We start from the raw sequence: 19,658 nt of genomic DNA on the forward strand, positions 1-19,658 counted from the left end.
AATATCAGCAAATCATTTGAAGAGACACTCCAAATACCTGTAGCAGTAACAGTGAACCAATGTACCTCAAATGCTCTCCCAGTTCTCCAGAAAACATCATCAAGAAAGGCAGAAGAGCCAAGAACCAAACACAGTGTTCAGGTTACACTCAGTATTTAATAGAAAAAGAGGCTGCACTAATTAGGATATTCCTAAAAGTGCAGCAGTAAGCTTGAGACACAAAAGCAACGCTGAAAGTAAAACAGAGGCAACAAATTGAAGACTGAAATGGAAGGAGGGTATTAAGCAAGCAGATGAGAAAGTATAAGGTATCCCAGAATAAGGAATTAGGGGACATTCAACTGGAATATTCTGAGGGCAGCTGAGGTCAATCAACAATGACATCACACATGACAATTTGGCAGTCTTTCTGGAAGATGTTCCAAATGATTGTCATCACTATTTCAGCCATCAGTTAATTTTTTCTTCTTTGGTTTGGCACATCGCTGTAGGCTGGAATCTGATTTGGCTTTGAAATAAGCCAAATCAGCAACAGTTATTTTCGATAGCCTGATACAGAATATCTGAAGGACAGTCAAATATTAATTCTGCACTTATTTGAGCAAACAGAAAAAACTACTTCTACAAAACGTGGTCCCCCAATATCACAGCTGTATGATTTTTAAAAATGGCTAACATATGCATACAGTCTATTAAAATGCACATAATTTATTTGACTCAAAATGAAAACATATCTAACAAGTAATTCCATTCATCTGGCCCTTTTTCACCCAGCCTTAAGATATACAAATGTGTGCCTTTTCACCAGAACACAGCAGCTGGGAATGAAAAGAAAAGGATTCAAATGATCATTTTCACATCATATTCCATCGTCTTTTCACCAGCTTCTCCCCAGCCTTTCTTTGAGTCCCATTCTGTTACAAGAGAGCTGCTTTTTAGATCAATTCATATTTCCATAATCCACTCTGCTGTTTCTCTCTCTCCTCCCCAGGGTGGACTAACCCCTGCATCCAGAACTATGGCTTACAACTGTCATTAAGACCTGTAACAATAAGAAGATAACAAAAGAGCTGGTAGAGATGAGGTTAGCCAGTACCATATGCTGATCAAGTTCAACATTTTTAACTTAAAAGCTCTATAAAACAAAACTCCCACAATTCTGAGAACAAGCATACTTCAGGTTGCCACCTGTCCTCAAAATTTCAAGGAAATTCCAAGTTTTCAGTATTGGGCTTTTATAATTTTTAAAATTTTAAAAATAGATGTCTCAAAGATTTTTCTCTGTTGGGATGAATTAAAAGAAAAGGTTGAGAAAGCATCTTGGAATATTCACATCTTGAATGATGTAAGGGTCTCAGTGATTCTGGGTGTTCCCAGCACGTCTGCGTGGGCAGTTGTTTCACAGAATATTTATCAGGACTGAACAGATCTTTTCTGTTCACACAGTGCAGTTAGCAACTATAAATACACCTCTGAATCTTTTCCTGCTGATCATCTATCAGCTGGGATTTGCATAGACAAAAAGCATTGCTGCCTTACACATTCAGTATTTTTCAATAAAAACAGTATGTCTTCCAAACACAAAGTGTTAGAAAATCACTTTATCTTAACCAGATAAAGTCTCCTTGCAATGTACGAAATTGCCACATTGCCATCATCTCAGCAGGGCTAATTGCTTTCCACAAAGATTCAAGTTTCTAAATATCCCTTAGCTAACTATAATACAATAACGTTTAGACAAAAACACTACTGAAAATTAGTAATCTCATTAGATTGATTCCTCCTTTCTCATACCAATGCACCCAAATATTAATCATACTTACTAATACACAAGCAACAAAATCCCCAAAATCTTTTTAAGATTTCCTGATAAAAACAATCCCACAAAGCAAGCACCTATCTAGTTAGCATAAACATTTGAAACATGCATTTAATGCCTCATCAGAATACAAGAACAAAGCATCTCATGCAGAAAGCTGGTGAGATGCATCCCCTAACAGCACGCCTGCAGCCTTGAAGGCAGTGTAAACAGCCTCGTACCTCCCGGGTTCCCGCTGCTCTCTTAAGAGAGCAGAGAGGAACACAGAATCTCACTGCTGGCTTCCACACACTAGTTTGACCCAGAGAACAGATTTAAGCCTGCTTCTTGAGAATATTAAAACAAACAAACAAACAAACCCAAACCCCAACTCGTGCTATTATTTACATATTTTTAAAAAGAATGTAGTATCTTTCATGGTGACCTCATTTATGTAAGTGCTGCCACGAACCATGCAATTAAATATTCCATCCTGAAAGAAACTGAGCCTTTGTCTCCAATCAGATGCTCATTTAAGCCAGGCTTAACTTTCACTAGTTAAAACATACATTGAAAGTCAAGTGTGTGACTGGTGCTTTGTTGTGGGAAGACCAACACACTGGTACTTCAGAGGATTTACCCTTTAAACAGCTGTACATGTAACTATACATCTTTATATACACAAATATTTTCACACGAACCAGGTAGATTTACATGTATACTATCAGACTTCAGTAGCTGGGTCACTACAAGATATGGAATAAGGCTCATAGCTCACAATTCAGGGGTGACTTCTGCATAATGTGATACAGTAAAACTAAAACCCAGATGTTATCTAAAATATGAGATAATAGCATAAAGAGTCTTACTGTAACTTCAGAGAAAACAGCAGAGATTCCTTACACGGGATGCCATATCCCTTACTCATTACTCATCTGCAGGGTTTGGGAAAAGCCTGACATGGGAAAGCAGATTTAGACTGCTTGTCTTAGAAAGTGAGAGAAGATAGGATGAAATCTGCAACACAACCAACAGTCTAATGCAGAGTCTCAATTCCTTCTTAACCCACATCTTCAGTTAACAACCCCGGTCATATTTATTACTGAAGTGGCTTCTGGTAAGACCATCTCCTGCCATATTAGCTGTTTGTGTCATCTTCCTGGTGAGATGTTTTTTCACCAGCAGAGAAGTTGAAGGCTGAAGATAGAAAATGTTATGTGATTAGAAGTGCAAAGAATGAGAACTATTCAATGGACACCACACACTACAGGACCTACTGCAGGTAGAAATCCCTCTGGGTCAATGAGCAGTTAGATTAAAAAGCTACTGAATTCTTACACAGCTAAAAATAACATCCAATATATCTGTAATTATTAAATTAATAAGAAATCTTAGACCTCACATGCCTCAAAGGTTAAGACAACACAGAAAGCAGCGCCACCTCTTGCACAGGCACTAGCTGCTGCTGGTGCTATCAGCACCATGCTCTCCTCCTTCCTTGTGCCAACACCACTCTTCTCCCAGGAATGTTTCAACCCACTGAAGTTGGTGGGAGAGTCAGTGTTTTTATTTGCTGAACAGCCATGAACAGAGCCATAGTGGAGACATCTGGACACGTGTGACATCAATAGGGCTTTGCTACTGCCTGCACTGCCATGAGGAGACAAGCCAGTGTCAGCAGATCACAGCTCTGCAGGGCAACAAGTGACTTCTGCAGAAATGCGTATTTTCTTCTTCAAGTCATCAAGTACTTCAGTTTGGAAGCCAAGGTGTTGTTTTCATTTGGGTTACTTTTCTGAAGCCCTTAAAAAATACTTTCTTCTTTAAAACAACTGGATTTTTTTTCCCAGATATCATAGCATTAGTATTTTCTCTACAGACTTCCATTTAAAAATGGGCTTGCAAGGCCAAAATTAAGCTCTAGTTAAACCAGTCTGAATAAAAAAAATAACAATTTCAAGATTAAAAACATACACATTTTTATCATGGGAATTTTTGCATAAAGGGGATATTTGAACATACTACAAGACAGAGCCTCTAGAAATATACATTCAAAATACATTTTAAACAACAAAAAAATAGCCCATTAAATGGCTACAACTCATTCTTCATCCAAATTTGAGCTTGTGAGGATAATCACAGAAGACCTATATGCGCTCAAAACAGAAATCTTCACATTTTTTCTACAGAGCTGAGATTATTCACAACTTTTTCAACAAAAATGAGTCGTCAAACTCATTTTTATAGCACTAATGCCAGCAATGATGGCTCAAAGAGATTAATTCTGCTGGCGCTTGAGGTATTTTTTAATAAACATTTTCTTTGAAATGGTAGTGTGGTTCTTTGTACTGTGAATTCTAACCAGCATGAGCTCATTTTTTCATTGATAGTTTTGAGAGTTACTAAAAATTGAATTATTCTCACCTCAAAAAATAAAATAAAATGAAAAAAGAAAAAAGGGACAAAACCACTTTCTGAAGCACTCCTGGCAAAGAGAAGTATTTTTCATTTTCTGCCTTGAAGCATTACTTTTTTTCTTTCCCCATTCTGTTTTCCTCTTTTCCTTCTTATTCTGGCATCTGAGGAATTACCAGAGACAAAATAAGTGGTTTCCCTGCAGACTTGGCAGATACGGAAATCAACAATGAATCTTTCAAATTCTTTTCTGGTACCAAGACCGCGCCTTAATATTTCCTTTACTTGACAGACTGCAACTGAGTGATTATGACAAATCCCAAGTCTTGTCTTCCTCCTGATCAACTGTAGTTTCTACATCCCATCCACAACAGATGGGATGTTTTGCAAAACAGGAATTTGGAAAGTCAATATTTAAGAAAAAAGTACACTAGAAGAATATCGACCAGCATCGAAGAAAATGGCAGGGCACAAGAAAAAGCAGGGATTAGAGATGAGTAAACACTGGGAAGTTCAGACATACTTAGAGGACAAATGTGAGAAAGAGGAAGAAAATGTCAAAATGGCTCAGACAAGTTTTCTTTGCATTATGAAAGCAACAAAAAGGTGACATGATAAACTGTAGAAAAATTCAGGAAGAGAGGAAAATATTTTGCCCACTGTTATCACATCACTGTGCAAACAGACAGCCCTTCAATTTTAGGAAAGATGATTCTTTGGGATACATCCAAAAACTAACTCACACATTTTACATTTAAAATATAAATGACTGAAGAACAGGACAGAGAATATTCTTTTTCTTTTTTTTTTTCTGAGCATTCTCCCCACAAACTTTTATGGAAATTAGCCTTGATAGTTTTAGTGAGTTCTTGGCTCTTAAAGAAATTAAATCTGGTGGATACTCAGGTCTCCAATCCAAACCTACCCAGCTCAACATCCACACACACATGTGCAAAGAAGGCTTCTGCTGATTTCACTTCATGACTTGGCTCAGGGGTTTGCTTTAGAAGCTGCTATATATTCTGTTCAAATCCAGGGGTTCTAACAGGAGAATTTCCCTTGCGAGGGGAAGGATTAAAATATCCTGTTTTCCAGAGACACAAGCAATTTACCTGAAATGCCAGATTCCCTACACAGCTGAGACACAATGTGCAGGCACAGGTTTTTTGGAGCCCAAAGGCAGAGAGCTGCCTGAGGCCTCTGGTTTTTATAGATTAGGTATGTCTATTGCATCTTTGTATGATTCCCTTCCAGTCTTTAGTGGGCTTCATCTTCTAATCATTTTTCTACACCAGCTGTTCTTTGAATAACCTTCGACTTGCTGAATAAGCTCCCATTTTTCTTCATACATAATTTGTCTTTTCTTTTTTTTTTTTTTCTTCTTTTTTTTTTTAAGATCAAGTCTTTCTTGGGGAAAAAACAAAAAAAGAACAAAACAAACTAGAAAAAAAGAATTTAAATGACAATGAAGATGATCATTCTGCAGCCAGGATAATTATCAAAACTTGCTGAATGCCTAGCTGAGAACGTGTAACAGCACGCTTTGCTCATTTGTCACTGTTTTACAGGCTGCACGTTTCTGACTGATGCTATTCCCTAACCAGACATCCTACCTTCTATGTTTGTATATTTATTCCTTTCATCATGAATCACCTTATAGTTGTCTTTATAGAATCTTGTATTACTGATTTAAAAAAAAAAAAAAAATCAGCAATTTATCAACATCTACTGTACAACAACATTTCCAGATCATCCACTGTGGTGATATTACCAATGAAAAATATGTTTGCCTCAGTATTAGTATAAAAACAAGAGGCAAAAAAGCCATTGAGACAGAGATATTTATTCTATTTAGTGGTTTTATGTATTTTCTTTTAGTAAAATAAAAATCCATGCAAGAAACTCTTGTAAAAGTTGCTGAAATAATAAAATTCAGTAATTTCATTAAGGTTTAATAGTAATAACTTTCATAAAATAGTCATGGGGCAAAAAACCCAACACACTAATTAATAGCTTGCTGTCACTACAAACAGTGAAATAATCCATCAGTCCTGTATGTATAAACTTTCCTTTGAGGATTAATTATAGATAGAACATAGGATTTTCATGCTTTCAGAATCAGTAACTTTAGATCAGTCTCTTATAAGGGTCTGAGGATTTTTTTTTCCCCCAAGCAAGTAACTAGGGTATCTCTAAAATATTATTAACTATCTAAAATCTTGCATTGGAAAGGATTAAAGAAATGGAATGCACACATTCTGACATTAAAAGGACATACATGGGTAGCTCTTCAACTTTTTTGTTCTGGTGGTTTTTATAACACCAATGTTTGGCAAAGTTTTACTGATAATTTTTTCCACATTTTCGATACCACGACAGATAAAAACCCAATGTGTCCAACAGGACCACCTGATAAAATACTCTATATCAAAAAAAAGGTGATACAGAGAATTAGCACGACATTCCATGCTCTACAACTGCTGTTGCATATTCCTGTCACAAAGGCAATCTAATCACCAAGCCACCAGTTGGGTGAAGGCTTCCACCCCACCATCATTAGCATCTGCCTCTCCACAGCTGAATAGAAGAGCTTTTTTTATTATTATTCTAACATAAAAAAAAGTTCAATCTCATGTTTCCAACCTGGTCTCCAAAGTCCTCCGGGAACTTCCACAGTACCACTGGATCTGTAAATAATTGACAGACAGCATTAATCAGAGGCAAAGGAACAGAGTATTACAGTCAGAGTACATTAATATTAAAGAGAGGGTCAGCTTAGCGTCAAGCTTTGAGGCAAGTGCAAAAATGTATCTAAAAACCAAGGAAGATACTGGATTATTAAAAAGACTTATTTCATATTTATGAAACTGTATGTTTATTGTTCTACATATGGCAGCAGGTTATAATGTACTGAACTATTTTCATATTCTTTTTTTTTCTGGAATACGTCATTTTTTAAGCACATTTAATTTTCACCGTTTAATTCAATTAAGAAGTAAGAGATATAAAACCTCTTTCCATCCCAGGAAAAAAGAACATAAAATCATAAGGGAAAAAAAAGGCCTTTACAAAAGTACAGAAAAACATCCTTTGTGATTTTAAAAGTAGTACTAATGTAACCAGGATTCTTAAGGAGGAGCTCAGAAGAGCTAGTTAGTTTCAGTATTTTCTGTTCAGAGCCACTTAAAGCCAGCATTTCAATAATACCTCGAAGTTTTCATTAACCTCTTGTAAACTGCTGATTTTAAAAATAATCACTGTTATTTAGGCTACATATTAGTCTACACTTAATATTGCTTTGAAAGCCTCTAAAACAACAACCTGAGCCATAACCTTTCAACAAAAAAACAAATTATGCTCTTCATCCTCCGGCCCCCCCCCCCCCCCAGCTTTTAATCTCCTTTGACACAAAACCTTCCGGAGGTGCTACGGTTACACGGCCACAAACGCCCACGAAGCCTCACAGGCTTCTAAAGAGCAGATTAGCAGCCGTGTTTGTCCACCTGCTAACAGCGAATTATCCATCTTCCTGCAAGGAAGACCCAGGTCAGGCCAGACCCACCACTGACCGCGCAGCCAATGGCAGCTCGGGGTGCCAAGGGCAGGAAAACGAAGGAGAAACACAACAGTAAGTGCCAGGAGACACGGCCTGATGGGAACTGCCAGATACTGTCTACCTCAGGAGCTGCTGGATTCCTGTCTTTCAAGGAGCCAGTATCTGGGAAACTATTCAGATTTCCACTTCAGGCTCTAGCACCGGCACTGTGAGCGAGAACTCAAATTTCCTTCTCGCTGTTAGCTTTGACATCAGAACCACAGCGTTCTCCACTTTTGGCAAAGTATGGACGGTTCAGCTCTTCTTCATGGTCCCACATGTTTGCTGCTGCAAACTGGAGATTTAATGAGGAGGGAAACGCCACTGATGGTGCTGTCATTCCCAGCTGCTGATCTGAAATCCTACTATTCAGCACGGAGCTGTTGCACGCGTGCGTTTGCCGCTGGCCCAACCACCGGGAGCTGGAGAATGGAGTCAGCATTTCTCCTTCACTCCAGAACAGATGTCAAGCCAACAGTGGAACGTGCATTCCAAACGTGTTACAAAATTCAACCTGTCAACCAACTCAATGCAATTTAGAGCTAATTTGTATCTAATTCAAATTTAAGTAAGATTTTCAATAAAAATGGAGGCATTTGATTCTACTTGTTGGATTCTACTTCTTTTTTCTCCTAAGAACATCCAGGAAGGGTTCTGCAGCTATTATTTAATAAAATGTATGTATTTTGCACAAGGAATCTTCCTCCATCTACTTTACGGAGCAAGAACTTTTGAAGGTGGATATGAAACAAGAGGTAAGAGGCTACGTCTATAAAAATATGACAGCAAATAAATACAGGTACTTACAACAGAGACCTTTTCTTCCCCCATTTATTTTGTGCATATTTAAATTGCAAACATCTCTATAATGACCAGGTACAAGAGGAGTTTGACTATCCTGTAAGGGAGCTCGTTTTTTATTCCAAATTAGTATCATGAAAAAGAAAACAATTACATATCAACAGCTATCCCTGATAAATCCAAGGAGTCACAAGCATGGTAACATATCAAAAAATTGATGTTAAGTGATTCATAAATTACTTGCTAAAAAGCATTGAAAACTTGCAGAATCCAAAAAATACTTTAACAGAGCTTGTAAATCCAATGCCATATGTCCACGAACATTTCAGGCATAAACTTCTCTTCAAAAGAGCAATCCCACTGCACTTCCACTACCAGGTACTTGTTGGTGAAGCTGTAGCACTGTCTGTCTCCTGCTGGTACAGACTTTCACAGCTACACTGAGCCAGATGAGGGAACTGACCGAGATCAAACCAACTGTCTGAAACTTTTCAGGTCAGCGTTAACTAGATCAGTTCCCCAAAACCATTTGGTTTATGCCAGAAAAAAAGGAACAAAAACTGGGGAATAGGGAGTTGTGGTGAGAAGAAAGCAGGACTGCTTTGTGCGGCAGCATTCCAGCCTCAAGCATTTGCTACAGCTCATGCAATACAAGCTGGTTACCAGCTGCGTCTAGTTCCGTTTCTTATCACCCATTTCTTGTTCACAACTTCCCAAGTCTTGCAGTACCATTTATAGTTGCTTCTACTGCAAAACCTAAGCGCTGTGGCCTGAGAGGAGGCGAGGGGATGGCTCTGCAGTGAGGCCGGGCTGCCAGAGCATCGCCAGCCAGGAGCTTGGCAACATCACCTTTTCCCAGCAATGAAGCCAGGCAGATGATTTTGGCAGATGTGAAGCACAGTAACATGAGAAACATTTAGTATAGCGAATGCTTTAGCAACACAGTAACAAAATTACTGGGGTTTCTGAAATCGGACAGAAACGTAATTTCTTTCCTTCACTGTCCTTAGTGCAAATGTAACTGCCAGGCTTCAAAATAGGAAGCAGATCGCAATAGCAAAACCTCCAGGTGTTGTTTTAAAGGTCACAGTCATTAGCAAAGTACAATCTCAGAATTAAGCAAAACTTTGGGTTTGGGGTCAAAACATGGGTAAAATTTACACCTCAGCGAAGTGCCAAATGGAGCTGAACAGCATTTCACAAGGCCACCCTTTATCTACAGGCAACAAGATCAACAGCTCCAATAAGTTCTTTTGGTGCCCTGATATCCTAACAGCTAAAAAACCCTACAGCCTTAATGTAGGGTCCTGCTCAGCTTGCCATCTTCACTTCATACTAAGGCTCTCTCATACCACTCCAGTCTCACTTGAAATGGTAAAAACAAATCTAAAGTAAATTCCAGTTCACTTAACTATAGGTACAACAACATTTACTTTCATACCATGAAAGGATGTTTATATCATGAGAGAATAATTAAATTCATGTGATCTAAACAGGAAAAATAATGATTTTAATACTCCATCATGAAAACAAAAAAGAGCCAACATTTAAAAAAATATTCCTAACTCAATCCAAGAAAAACAATTGGTGCTACACTCAGCAAAAATTACATGCCTTCAAGACGTGTCCAACTGCTTTGAGCTGGGTTTTGCAGCTGTTATTACTGGCCTTTAACTGGTTATTTTAGTAGGTACTTGCCATACATTTATTAAGTAAGAAAATCTGATGTGACTCGTGCTTCAAAAAGAAAAGTTACTATATTCTTTTTATGCCTTTACTCTCTGAAACCAAACCCTAACACCTATAAAAAGCCTCAGGATTTTATTATAATTATCCAAGTCTGGGATTGGGCTTTTTTTTCAAAAGATTATGTTGGTTTCTGCTTTTGGAGCTAGGCTCAGGCAGCATCTGAAACATCTTTGTGGCAACTTCTCAAAAGTGCTGCAAAGGAAGAAACAAAAGGGTACTGATTTAGAAATAAAAAGAGAAAGTATAATCCAATTCTGCAACTTTATGCACTCTATCTTCAGGTTTACAAAGACTGAATTTTCTTTTCCCTGAGGATTACTTTCCAGATACCCCATCTGATCTGGCAATGTTAGGTCAATTTTATGCTGATTTTATGGATGAGAGGATGAGAATCATTCAGAAATAGCTGTTGTTATCATCAGCTGAGAAACTACTAAATTTCCCCTCATTTTCCTTTTCTAACAGACTTCTCAGGATAAATGGTTTGCACCAATTCTAAGTAAAGGTAGCAGTAAGAGGAAATTGTCAAGTGCACACATAAAATAATTTGTGTGTTACATGTATAAATGTAGATACTGTTGCATGTGTAAATGGATATTTCCATGTACAGACTCCGCTTTTTCCTACGCCTACCACGTCCAGGATGTAAATCTCAACACCTGCCAGTAACACATGAAAATTGTTTTGCTAAATATCCTGCAACATTGGAAAGGACATCTCCCTTGGAACAAGTCAGACAAGAGACAATCATGGAAAGGTTTGATGAGGTACCAAAAGAGTGCAGTATAATTACAAAGAGGGAAGCGAGTCACATGCAATGCTTAAAAAAGTAGTACTCAAGATGTTGTAATCTAGAACTGCTCCAGAAGACAAATGCAGGCAAGTGTGACACACACTAAGACAAGAGGAAAACATATGCATATCCTCAAGGTAATTTCTCTCCAAAAATCTATTCTTGTAGAGGCAAGGTCATAAAGCATGTCATCTGTACTTTTAGGAAAACAACTGCTAAAACAGTTTAGCTTCTGTAACAAATCTGAGAAAATACAAAGGTACTATTTCTCATGACAGAGTAGATTAGAGAAGCAGTGCATTCTAAACTATGGAGGAAAAAAAAAAAAAGAGAAATCTTTCTGAGGCACAACTTTCCCAAAAACTAACAAGTTAAATATACTCTAAAAATACTCTTCATAATCATCGAGCTTGCAGATTATAAATGCCACCCAAAAATACAACAGGATAAGGTAATTAGCACACACTCAATATTTAGTAATGGAACAGAAATTACAAACACATGCTGAGAAACATCATCTCGGGTAATTCTCTTGATAGCAACAGAGAATATTTCAGACACAAAAACACAGCCAAGGTAAAATGAAACAGATTAATTAAGTAGTCCAATATTCTGGAGAGAGAAGGAATCTTCATCCCTGTTGGCTGTACTTAACAGAACAGACAAGAAGACTGCCAAGCAGTGTTGGTCGTGCCTTTGGACAGAGGAGTGGACTAGATGACTGCTCAGTATCCCTCCAGTTGTATTTTCTCTGATGCTATACAGATATTCATTGGAAAAAAGCTGTCAGTGCAGAGGGGAAAGAAGAGACTGGGGCCAGGAGTTAAGGGGGTGGGAAAGATATATAGCGAGGAAAAGAAAGGCAGCAAAGCAAAGCTTATTGCAGACTGTTCTTCTTTCATGTCTGGAAAAAACAAGAAGTGCCACATTCTTTTCCTTAGGTGAACATATGAATGCAATTAATAAAGCTGAAATTATCTATCATTATCTCAGGGAACAGCTTTATAAACGCACATTTAAGCAATAAGCAGAATGGATTTTTTCAAAGTAGTTTTTAGCAATAAAAATTAGTTCTCCAAACCAAGTTTATGATACTGCTATTGTTCAAAAACAAAGGCCTCTTACATACTTAAGATAATTTTCCAGAAACACTCAACAGTAATTTTAGTGATGCCTTTGTATCAATATAGTATTTAATACTCAACCAAATCACTACAACAGTGATTCAGAAACAAAATAAGAGATGAACCACAACGTGCAACCCAAGGGTTTTTACAGATGAAATCATCTAATGAAAAAACCAGCATTCACATAAAAAAATTACTTCTTGCAAAAAAAGACTTCTGTATATCATATTAAAATCCACCTGTTAACAGTTTCATACATGAAGTACCAGAGATGGAGTAGAATGGGAGGCCCTGCTGCCAGAAGAGCTGGGTGCAACAGTGGTCTTCAGCTCCCTGGTTTGGGGGATCAAAGTGGAGTGCCAGCCAGCAGCAGGCAGAAGAAGAGCAGGATGCCGTGGAAAAGGGGAGAAGAAGGGAGTTATAGTATTTTCCAAGCATCAGTAATCAAAAGAAAGAACAAGGACAAAATACATTGAAGCAATTTGATTTTAAAAGAAGTGAAACTAAGGAACGGTCACTAACTTCTCAGGCACCTAAAACCTGTCAGATTAAAGATAATATGCAAGCGAGGATGCCACTACAGAAAATACCTGAAAGTACACTTTAATGCAAATCACGTAGCAAAAGAAAACCTTTTTACAAAACTACATCAAATCTCAACAATCCAGTGCCTTCAGCCTTTTTACTCACACTTTACTCACAAGTGTGCCTTCCTAAATTGCCTCCACAATTTCAAACAGTTCCTACGTCAGCAAACAGCAAGGGAACGAGGCAAAAATGATGTCATTGACAACATCAGTTACAGAAAAACATTAACAAGTTTCAGTAATTGTATTTGCCAGCTTTTCCTGCCATATATTACTACACTGAGATTCCTCTGGGTCTCTAGGTGGTCTTCGCCTTTCAAAATAAGCCACAGCATGGCCACAGCACAGGAGTCCAGTGTCTCCAGTCCCCTCTCCCTCACCCACACCAGTGGCCCGTGCCTTGTCTTCAACTGATTCTAAAAAGCTCCTGCCCCATTTTGAAAAATTATTTAGGCATTGAAGGTACCCATCTCACACTGGCATCAAAGGTGATATTTGGAATGTGTGACTTTTGACATTTTTCCTTCCAACTTTTCTCATAGAAAGTGAAGTGCACGCTAAATGACAACAGAGACAACAAACACATGGTAAATACTGACCTTTGTGAAATGGAAAATGGAAAATAACAGTATAGTAGCCTCAGTTACAGTCACTGTAGGTGTTATCTGTAAGTCTTTGTGACTGTACATTTGCCAATCAGAAATGTGATTTTTGTATCAGGTTCAGAAACATAATTACAAAGACCTTACTGGCAAGATGAAAATATCTTCCTTCCACGAGGAAGCTTTTCCTAAGGAACTGTTTTTAACTGTAGTAGTAACAGCTGCAATTGAAGTAATTTCTGTGGGACGTGTGCTCCCAGTCACAAGTAGAACAATTACTCATGGACTTACCAACTGGCTCAGAATTTAATTATATCTTTCTATAAACATATAATACTTAGCAAATGATTTCAGGATACCAGTGCTCACACCATGTTTGCAGGAGTCCAGAATTTTGTTTCTAATACATGGGAAAACAAAGGTACAATCTGTAACTATAAGAGTCACTCAGCCCTTAACAAAAACCACACACACAACATGATATTCTCTACTCCCCACAAAAACCACTTGTGCTTGAAGTCAGTGGGTCCAGTTCAGTCAGCCCCTCACAGCATCACAACGTCACAGCAACTCCACAGCTTTGAGCTGCCGGTCATTGCTGCCCCACCAAGCCCCACCAGTTCACAATCCAGACTGAAGTGTGAGAATCTCACGTGTCTACATCGCACTGCAAAGCCACACACGAGATTTGCTGATTGTACAGTTTATCACAAAATTATTTTCAAATATTTCTACTTCTAAACTTATGTGACAAAGGTTCCTCCAGGTATTCAGAAATATGAGAATGGTGTGCAAATACTGACCTCTCAACTAATCACATGCAAGGTTCAGCCAAGTACATTGTAGAGAAGCAGGACTTTGTCAGGTTTTGGACCTGAAACTTCCTCCAGTGTTTCAGATTTCCCTGTCTGTAAGGCACTTGGGCTAGGAAATAAGTACTTCTTCCCCTTCTACAGGCAGGTAGATGGTTAAAAATTCTAGCCACAACCTGACATCTCCTTCAGAGCTGCAGATCAATCCCTTTTTGCCCAAGAATTTGTCCCACTGAAGGACAGAGCAGTAAGTCATTTCAGCTTACCAGAGAGAGAAAGAAAGGGTCCTTTTGGCTGCAATGCTATTAGCCATGCTTCAGGCTAAAACCTTAATCAGGGTGAGAGTTCATTGCACAGATAGTGCACAGATAAAATGAGTATGTTCAGCCTTTATTTGGTCTCTTCATGAGATAAGCAGGGGTTTCTTCTACCTGGTAAGTCTTTAGAATGACCTTGTAAGTATGGCAACAACTGCATGCCTTTAGAAGCTGTGGTGTAATTCTTAATTTTCCTACTTCTAACTTGTAACTGTGAGTGAATCATGAGAACAAGGATCTAAGAACTGAGGTAGCAGAAGAAGAAGCAAGTGAGCACCACATATATCTTAAGTCATTGCTAATGTTTAAGGAGGGTTTATAAAACAAAATACTTTTGCTGTCACTGGGTCTCTTGTTCAAAGAAATTTAAAGGAGACAGGCCATGCTGTGATCGACTGAAATGAACAATAACTGAAAAGAGTAAGACTAAGGGCATTCACCTTTACAACCAATATAAGTTTTACATCTCACCCTGTAAGAATGAAAAAGTAACTTGCCACACTCCCTTGCAAACAGACATTGTGCAGGGGTTTCTTTGTTTTAAATGAAGATATGGGACTTAAAGTTCTTAAAAAATATTGTGGGCTACATGAAATTTTCCTACATTAGGAAATACACAATATTGATTTTGAGGAAGATCTAGAAAAGTTCAAGTCCATTATTACCAAGCAAGATGTACTAAGTAAATCAGGAAGAAGCAAAACTCCTGCCCGGCCAAAGACACTGGAGATGGACCATCACTTGCTCTCCCACGTCAGTGATGTCTGACCAGAAACAACCATTTTATCTCCTAGAGTACACTATTATATTTGCTTTGTGAAACCCCCACACACTGCATATAGAAAAATCAAAAACCTTTTGGCACATGACAAAAACTACATCTCAGTACATACGGATACCTGAGTTACTGCTTCCTGATTTACTTCAAGAAATACAAATTTGGTGTCAGCTTGGACATGAAAGCAGGGATATATATGAGCCTGTAAAGCAAACTGATCGGTTACAGAAAACACAGAATGATATCCAAGCCATTTTTGATAGACATTTTCCAAAAATAACACAAAAATAAATCCTACATTAGAGTTAACATGCCTTAAAAAAATAAATTAAAGCAATTAAAAATTAAACCAAAATCTTAATCCTACTGCAAGTTTTTTTTCTCTAAGGAGAAATTAGTCCAGTCCTTAGCTACTTCAAGAAAAAATGACTGTTGCAGGGGAACACCCTCTTGGCCAAAGATGATATAATGACTATCTATTTACATCACTTCTTGCCTGAACAGTGCAGCAACATTCCTTCCACTTTCCTCTGGTGAGGACCACATCCTGGGCACAGCCCAACTGTCAGTACTTGAGGGCACGACTTCCCTCTAAATTATGCCCCTTGCCTTAAATACTGACTAGCACAAGCAATAAAATGTGATTACTCAATAATTAACAGGTAAGTAACTACCTATTACTCAGTAAGTTACAGGGACAGATTACCTAAAGGCCAGAGCAATAGTTGAATACATAATATCTTGGAAAAACAATCCCACTGACACTGTCTTTACAACCAAGGACATCTACAGGGAGAAGGGTTTAGCTTCTCTGTTCACTCTTCTATTCTAGATTATTTAAGACATTTCATTTAATTAATATAGATACTACTGTATCATATATTCACCCCATCTCTGTGACCATGCTGTGAAACAAGACTCGGAATTGTGCAATGATATGCTGCTTATGTGTGAGAAGGAATGAAAATAATTGTACATTACAAAAGCCTAGTTTCAAATTCTTTATCCTTTTTTCATTCTCCAATTACAAATAGCATTTTCTACATGAAATGCAGACCTATCACATTTTGCTTACTGGCTGTGGTAGGAATGTATGGAAGTAGAACAGCACTGGTAACCAGAACCTCGCCTGGAAGATTCCTACTCCTCTGAACATCTCCAGCATTACAGCTAAAACATATCTAACTTCAAAAGCTATAATTATATAAACCAACATTTCGTAATTTTATATATGTAAATTAGAACAAGCACAAACCTTCTTAGTTACACAAAGCTCTAAAATTCTAGCAACCATGTTGATTAGCCATAGTACACACAGAGTTTGCTATATATGCAAACAGTTCACAGGCTTTCATTTTAAAATAAGCATTTTCTAGCATATTCTGATTCAGTGTTCATTTTAATCTTTGTAGCTCATGACACATTAAGCCAGAACAAAGATGAAGGAGCACTGATCAATAAGCACAAACCTTTTTTTGCCTTTCCTTTCCATCTTACCCCAAATCTATTTTAATATCATCAGGGGGAAAAATAAAACTCATCAGTCACCTGATGGAGTAATTCAAAACTTAACCAAACAGGGCTAATGGGTGAGAATTGAAATGAAAACACCTTGACAAAGAAAGCAATTTCTTTTCTTCGCACTCTTCAGAAGCTGTGGGTGATCGCTGTAATCCAACCATCAACAGCGAGGGGCCATCTGTCCCAAGAGCCCTCCACGTGAGCAAGAATCAGCAAGAAAAAAATTTTAGAGGCTGGCCCACATGCATTCAGCCCCGATATATCTATGGCAGGCAGCATGCAGCTGAAAATAAGTGTTTTGACATTTTTCCCATACCAATCCTTAAAAGTCAACACTAAACTTTTGATAAGAACAAAACACAAAAAGCAGGTTAAGAGGTTGCTAACAGAAAGATCAGTGTTACACCAACAGCTGAGATCTCCCCTGACATGAAGCACTCATACTTTAGTATCCAAGAGCCATGTTCAGAAAAAAAGGCTACAGAAAACAACCTTTACACTTGCATTTATGTTACAAGTCCCCTCTAGGATTAGTTTTTGCAGCTAAAGAAGATTTACCAGTCTCTTACCAAACCATCCTCACAAAATCACCAAACCTTGGGTTTCTTCCACAGAAAACAAACAAAACATTAAGAAAGGGTCTACCAGACATTTCCAAGGCAGCAACCACACATAATGCATGACCCAGGGGCTCAGGCAGAGGCACTGTGGCTTTGACACCTGACTTCCCAGGGAAAAGAGATCATTCTGATCCCCACCAAGGACTGACCTCCCAGAACTGGAGGAGAAGAGGCTTCATATGTCACACCCTCCCAGGGATATTCCCAAACTGGGCACTTTTACCTCACTAAGCCTCTTAAAAGGCAACACCATACATGGCAGAAGGCTAATGCAATTTATTTCTTCTTCATTTTTTAACTGAAAAATATATTGATCTTTTAGCAAAATAAACTCTGACATACCTGCAACTCTCTGCACCCTTCTCTCCATCTGTTTCAAAAGTCTGAAGAGTCATAAAGTGGATAGAGAGAGGGCAGGAAAAAAAATGTATTTTTTTTGTTGAGCTGCATTAACAATATTGGTCCCTTGCTGCTTCAACAGAGGTAGAACACAGACCCAGCCAGCAGCACACTGGAAATTAGAAGAAGCACACTGTTTTTTCAGTCCTGCCAGTTATCTGTTGCCTGACCTCAAGCCAGTTATTTCAGGTTCCCAAACACCATGAGGCCTTGGAAAAACTAATTTTTTTTTTTTTTATTATTCAGGAGAAAGGGCATTAAAAAAGGGACATTTCCAGGGGGGCCAAGTTCAGTTACTTTAAAGCACGAGCCACACAAATACATAAAACAAGTAAAAGCAAGACAAAGGGTTTTCTCACAGGTGTTTGCAGTCACTCAGGTCAAAATTCCCTATTATGCATTGGAGAGGGGTCAGCGAAACCAGAAACATAAACATCAACCCAAAATAAATAGAGGTTCTACCAGAATGGTCTTGTCTTGCAGCCCTCGAGGTACGAGATCTGGGTTCTCCATTAATAATCCCAAAGCACATTCAACAACTAGGAAAATCTCCAAGACATTTCTTGATATCACATACTTCAGTGATAAAACAGAAAAATAATACTATTTATTCAGAACAGCAAAGTAGAAGGGTGATGTAGATGAATGATTTCAATTTACATCCCAATAGAAAGTAACAGAGATGTGGTTGAAGTGCAACACTATTTTATCTTACAAAGCCGCAATGCCCGATGCCTGCTTTGTCCAGTGAAATCTCAAATAAATCATGCACAAAATAGTGAAAATTAATTTAACAGTGTGATAATAGCAGACAATATATTTCACTCCAACAGAAAAAGCTAAAGTTCAAAACAACACACTGAAATCGCATGGCCCATGAGGGGTCAGAACTCAACACATCCTGTGTAAATTGAGCCTTTCCAGAAGGCAAGGTCAGAAGCTGCCTTCTCCCATTTCAGCAGTCTGCATTCAAACTAGCTGTTCAAAAAGTACAAGAACTTTTTTGTCAGAAGCAGTTACTTCAACAAAGGCACCCTGCAAGGTAACACGGCTCCACTGGTGGGTGGGAGCCCAACCCAGGCTGGCTGCTTTGCGGATTGGAAAGCCAGGACACACCAGCCAGGCACAGCAGGCTCCAGCTGGTCGGTCACCGCCTCACCGAGGCAAAGCAGCAGCCCAGGGAGTGCTCACCACCCTGCAGAGGAGAAAGGAGAAAGAAAACAGACCTGTACACACTTGGAAGAGCAGTGGGGTGGCTGCAGATGGGAAGATAAAGACTACAGGAAGGGAGCACTGCAGAATGATGGGCCATCCATATGCTTGAACTGAGCCTCTTAAATAATGAAGGTCTTCATTTTACTTTCCAAAAAGCATTGCAGCAGAAAGAAGTGAGATGAGGCCAGGGAAAGCATGGGTAATGCCTGTGTATTCACCATACAGCAGTCAAAAATATTAGCAAGGTGAAAAATGATATTATTACTATTGATGTGAAAGAACAAGTAATTACTTATTAATAAATCAACAACAGCACAAATTAAGATTATGTCTCATCTGAAAACATCGATTTACCAAATAAATCTGATGCTAATATTGCAGAATGCACCAATAAACCTGCACAACCGTAACAGCTGTCTCCGCACAGAATGCACAAGGAGCTAAAATATATGGCACTACATGTAACATTACACACTCTATTACGTTAATCTGTATGAAAATTTTCATTAAAAGTTCTCCTCCCAACCGC

At 38.4% G+C, this 19,658-nt stretch overlaps 1 protein-coding gene and 1 long non-coding RNA gene across 4 annotated transcripts in view; one reads left to right on the forward strand and one right to left on the reverse strand.

Annotated features, from left to right (window-relative positions):
• DENND1B (DENN domain containing 1B) overlaps positions 1-19,658 on the reverse strand; it is a 165,643-nt gene that overhangs the window by 106,315 nt on the left and 39,670 nt on the right. For all 3 annotated transcript variants that reach the window (XM_042029911.1, XM_042029910.1, XM_042029909.1), the window contains exon 3: positions 6,857-6,900. In XM_042029911.1, the coding sequence (XP_041885845.1) occupies positions 6,857-6,900 (44 nt within the window). The remainder of the gene's footprint in view (positions 1-6,856; positions 6,901-19,658) is intronic.
• On the forward strand, positions 7,622-8,413 carry LOC121665562. The gene is made up of 2 exons (XR_006016391.1): positions 7,622-7,841; positions 8,013-8,413. It is a non-coding gene; the product is annotated as an uncharacterized LOC121665562 (long non-coding RNA).

This window comes from Corvus kubaryi, unplaced genomic scaffold (assembly GCF_017639235.1).
Source record: "Corvus kubaryi isolate FWS band 111438036 unplaced genomic scaffold, C.kubaryi_AGA036_p1.0 37334, whole genome shotgun sequence".
NCBI lineage: Eukaryota > Metazoa > Chordata > Aves > Passeriformes > Corvidae > Corvus > Corvus kubaryi.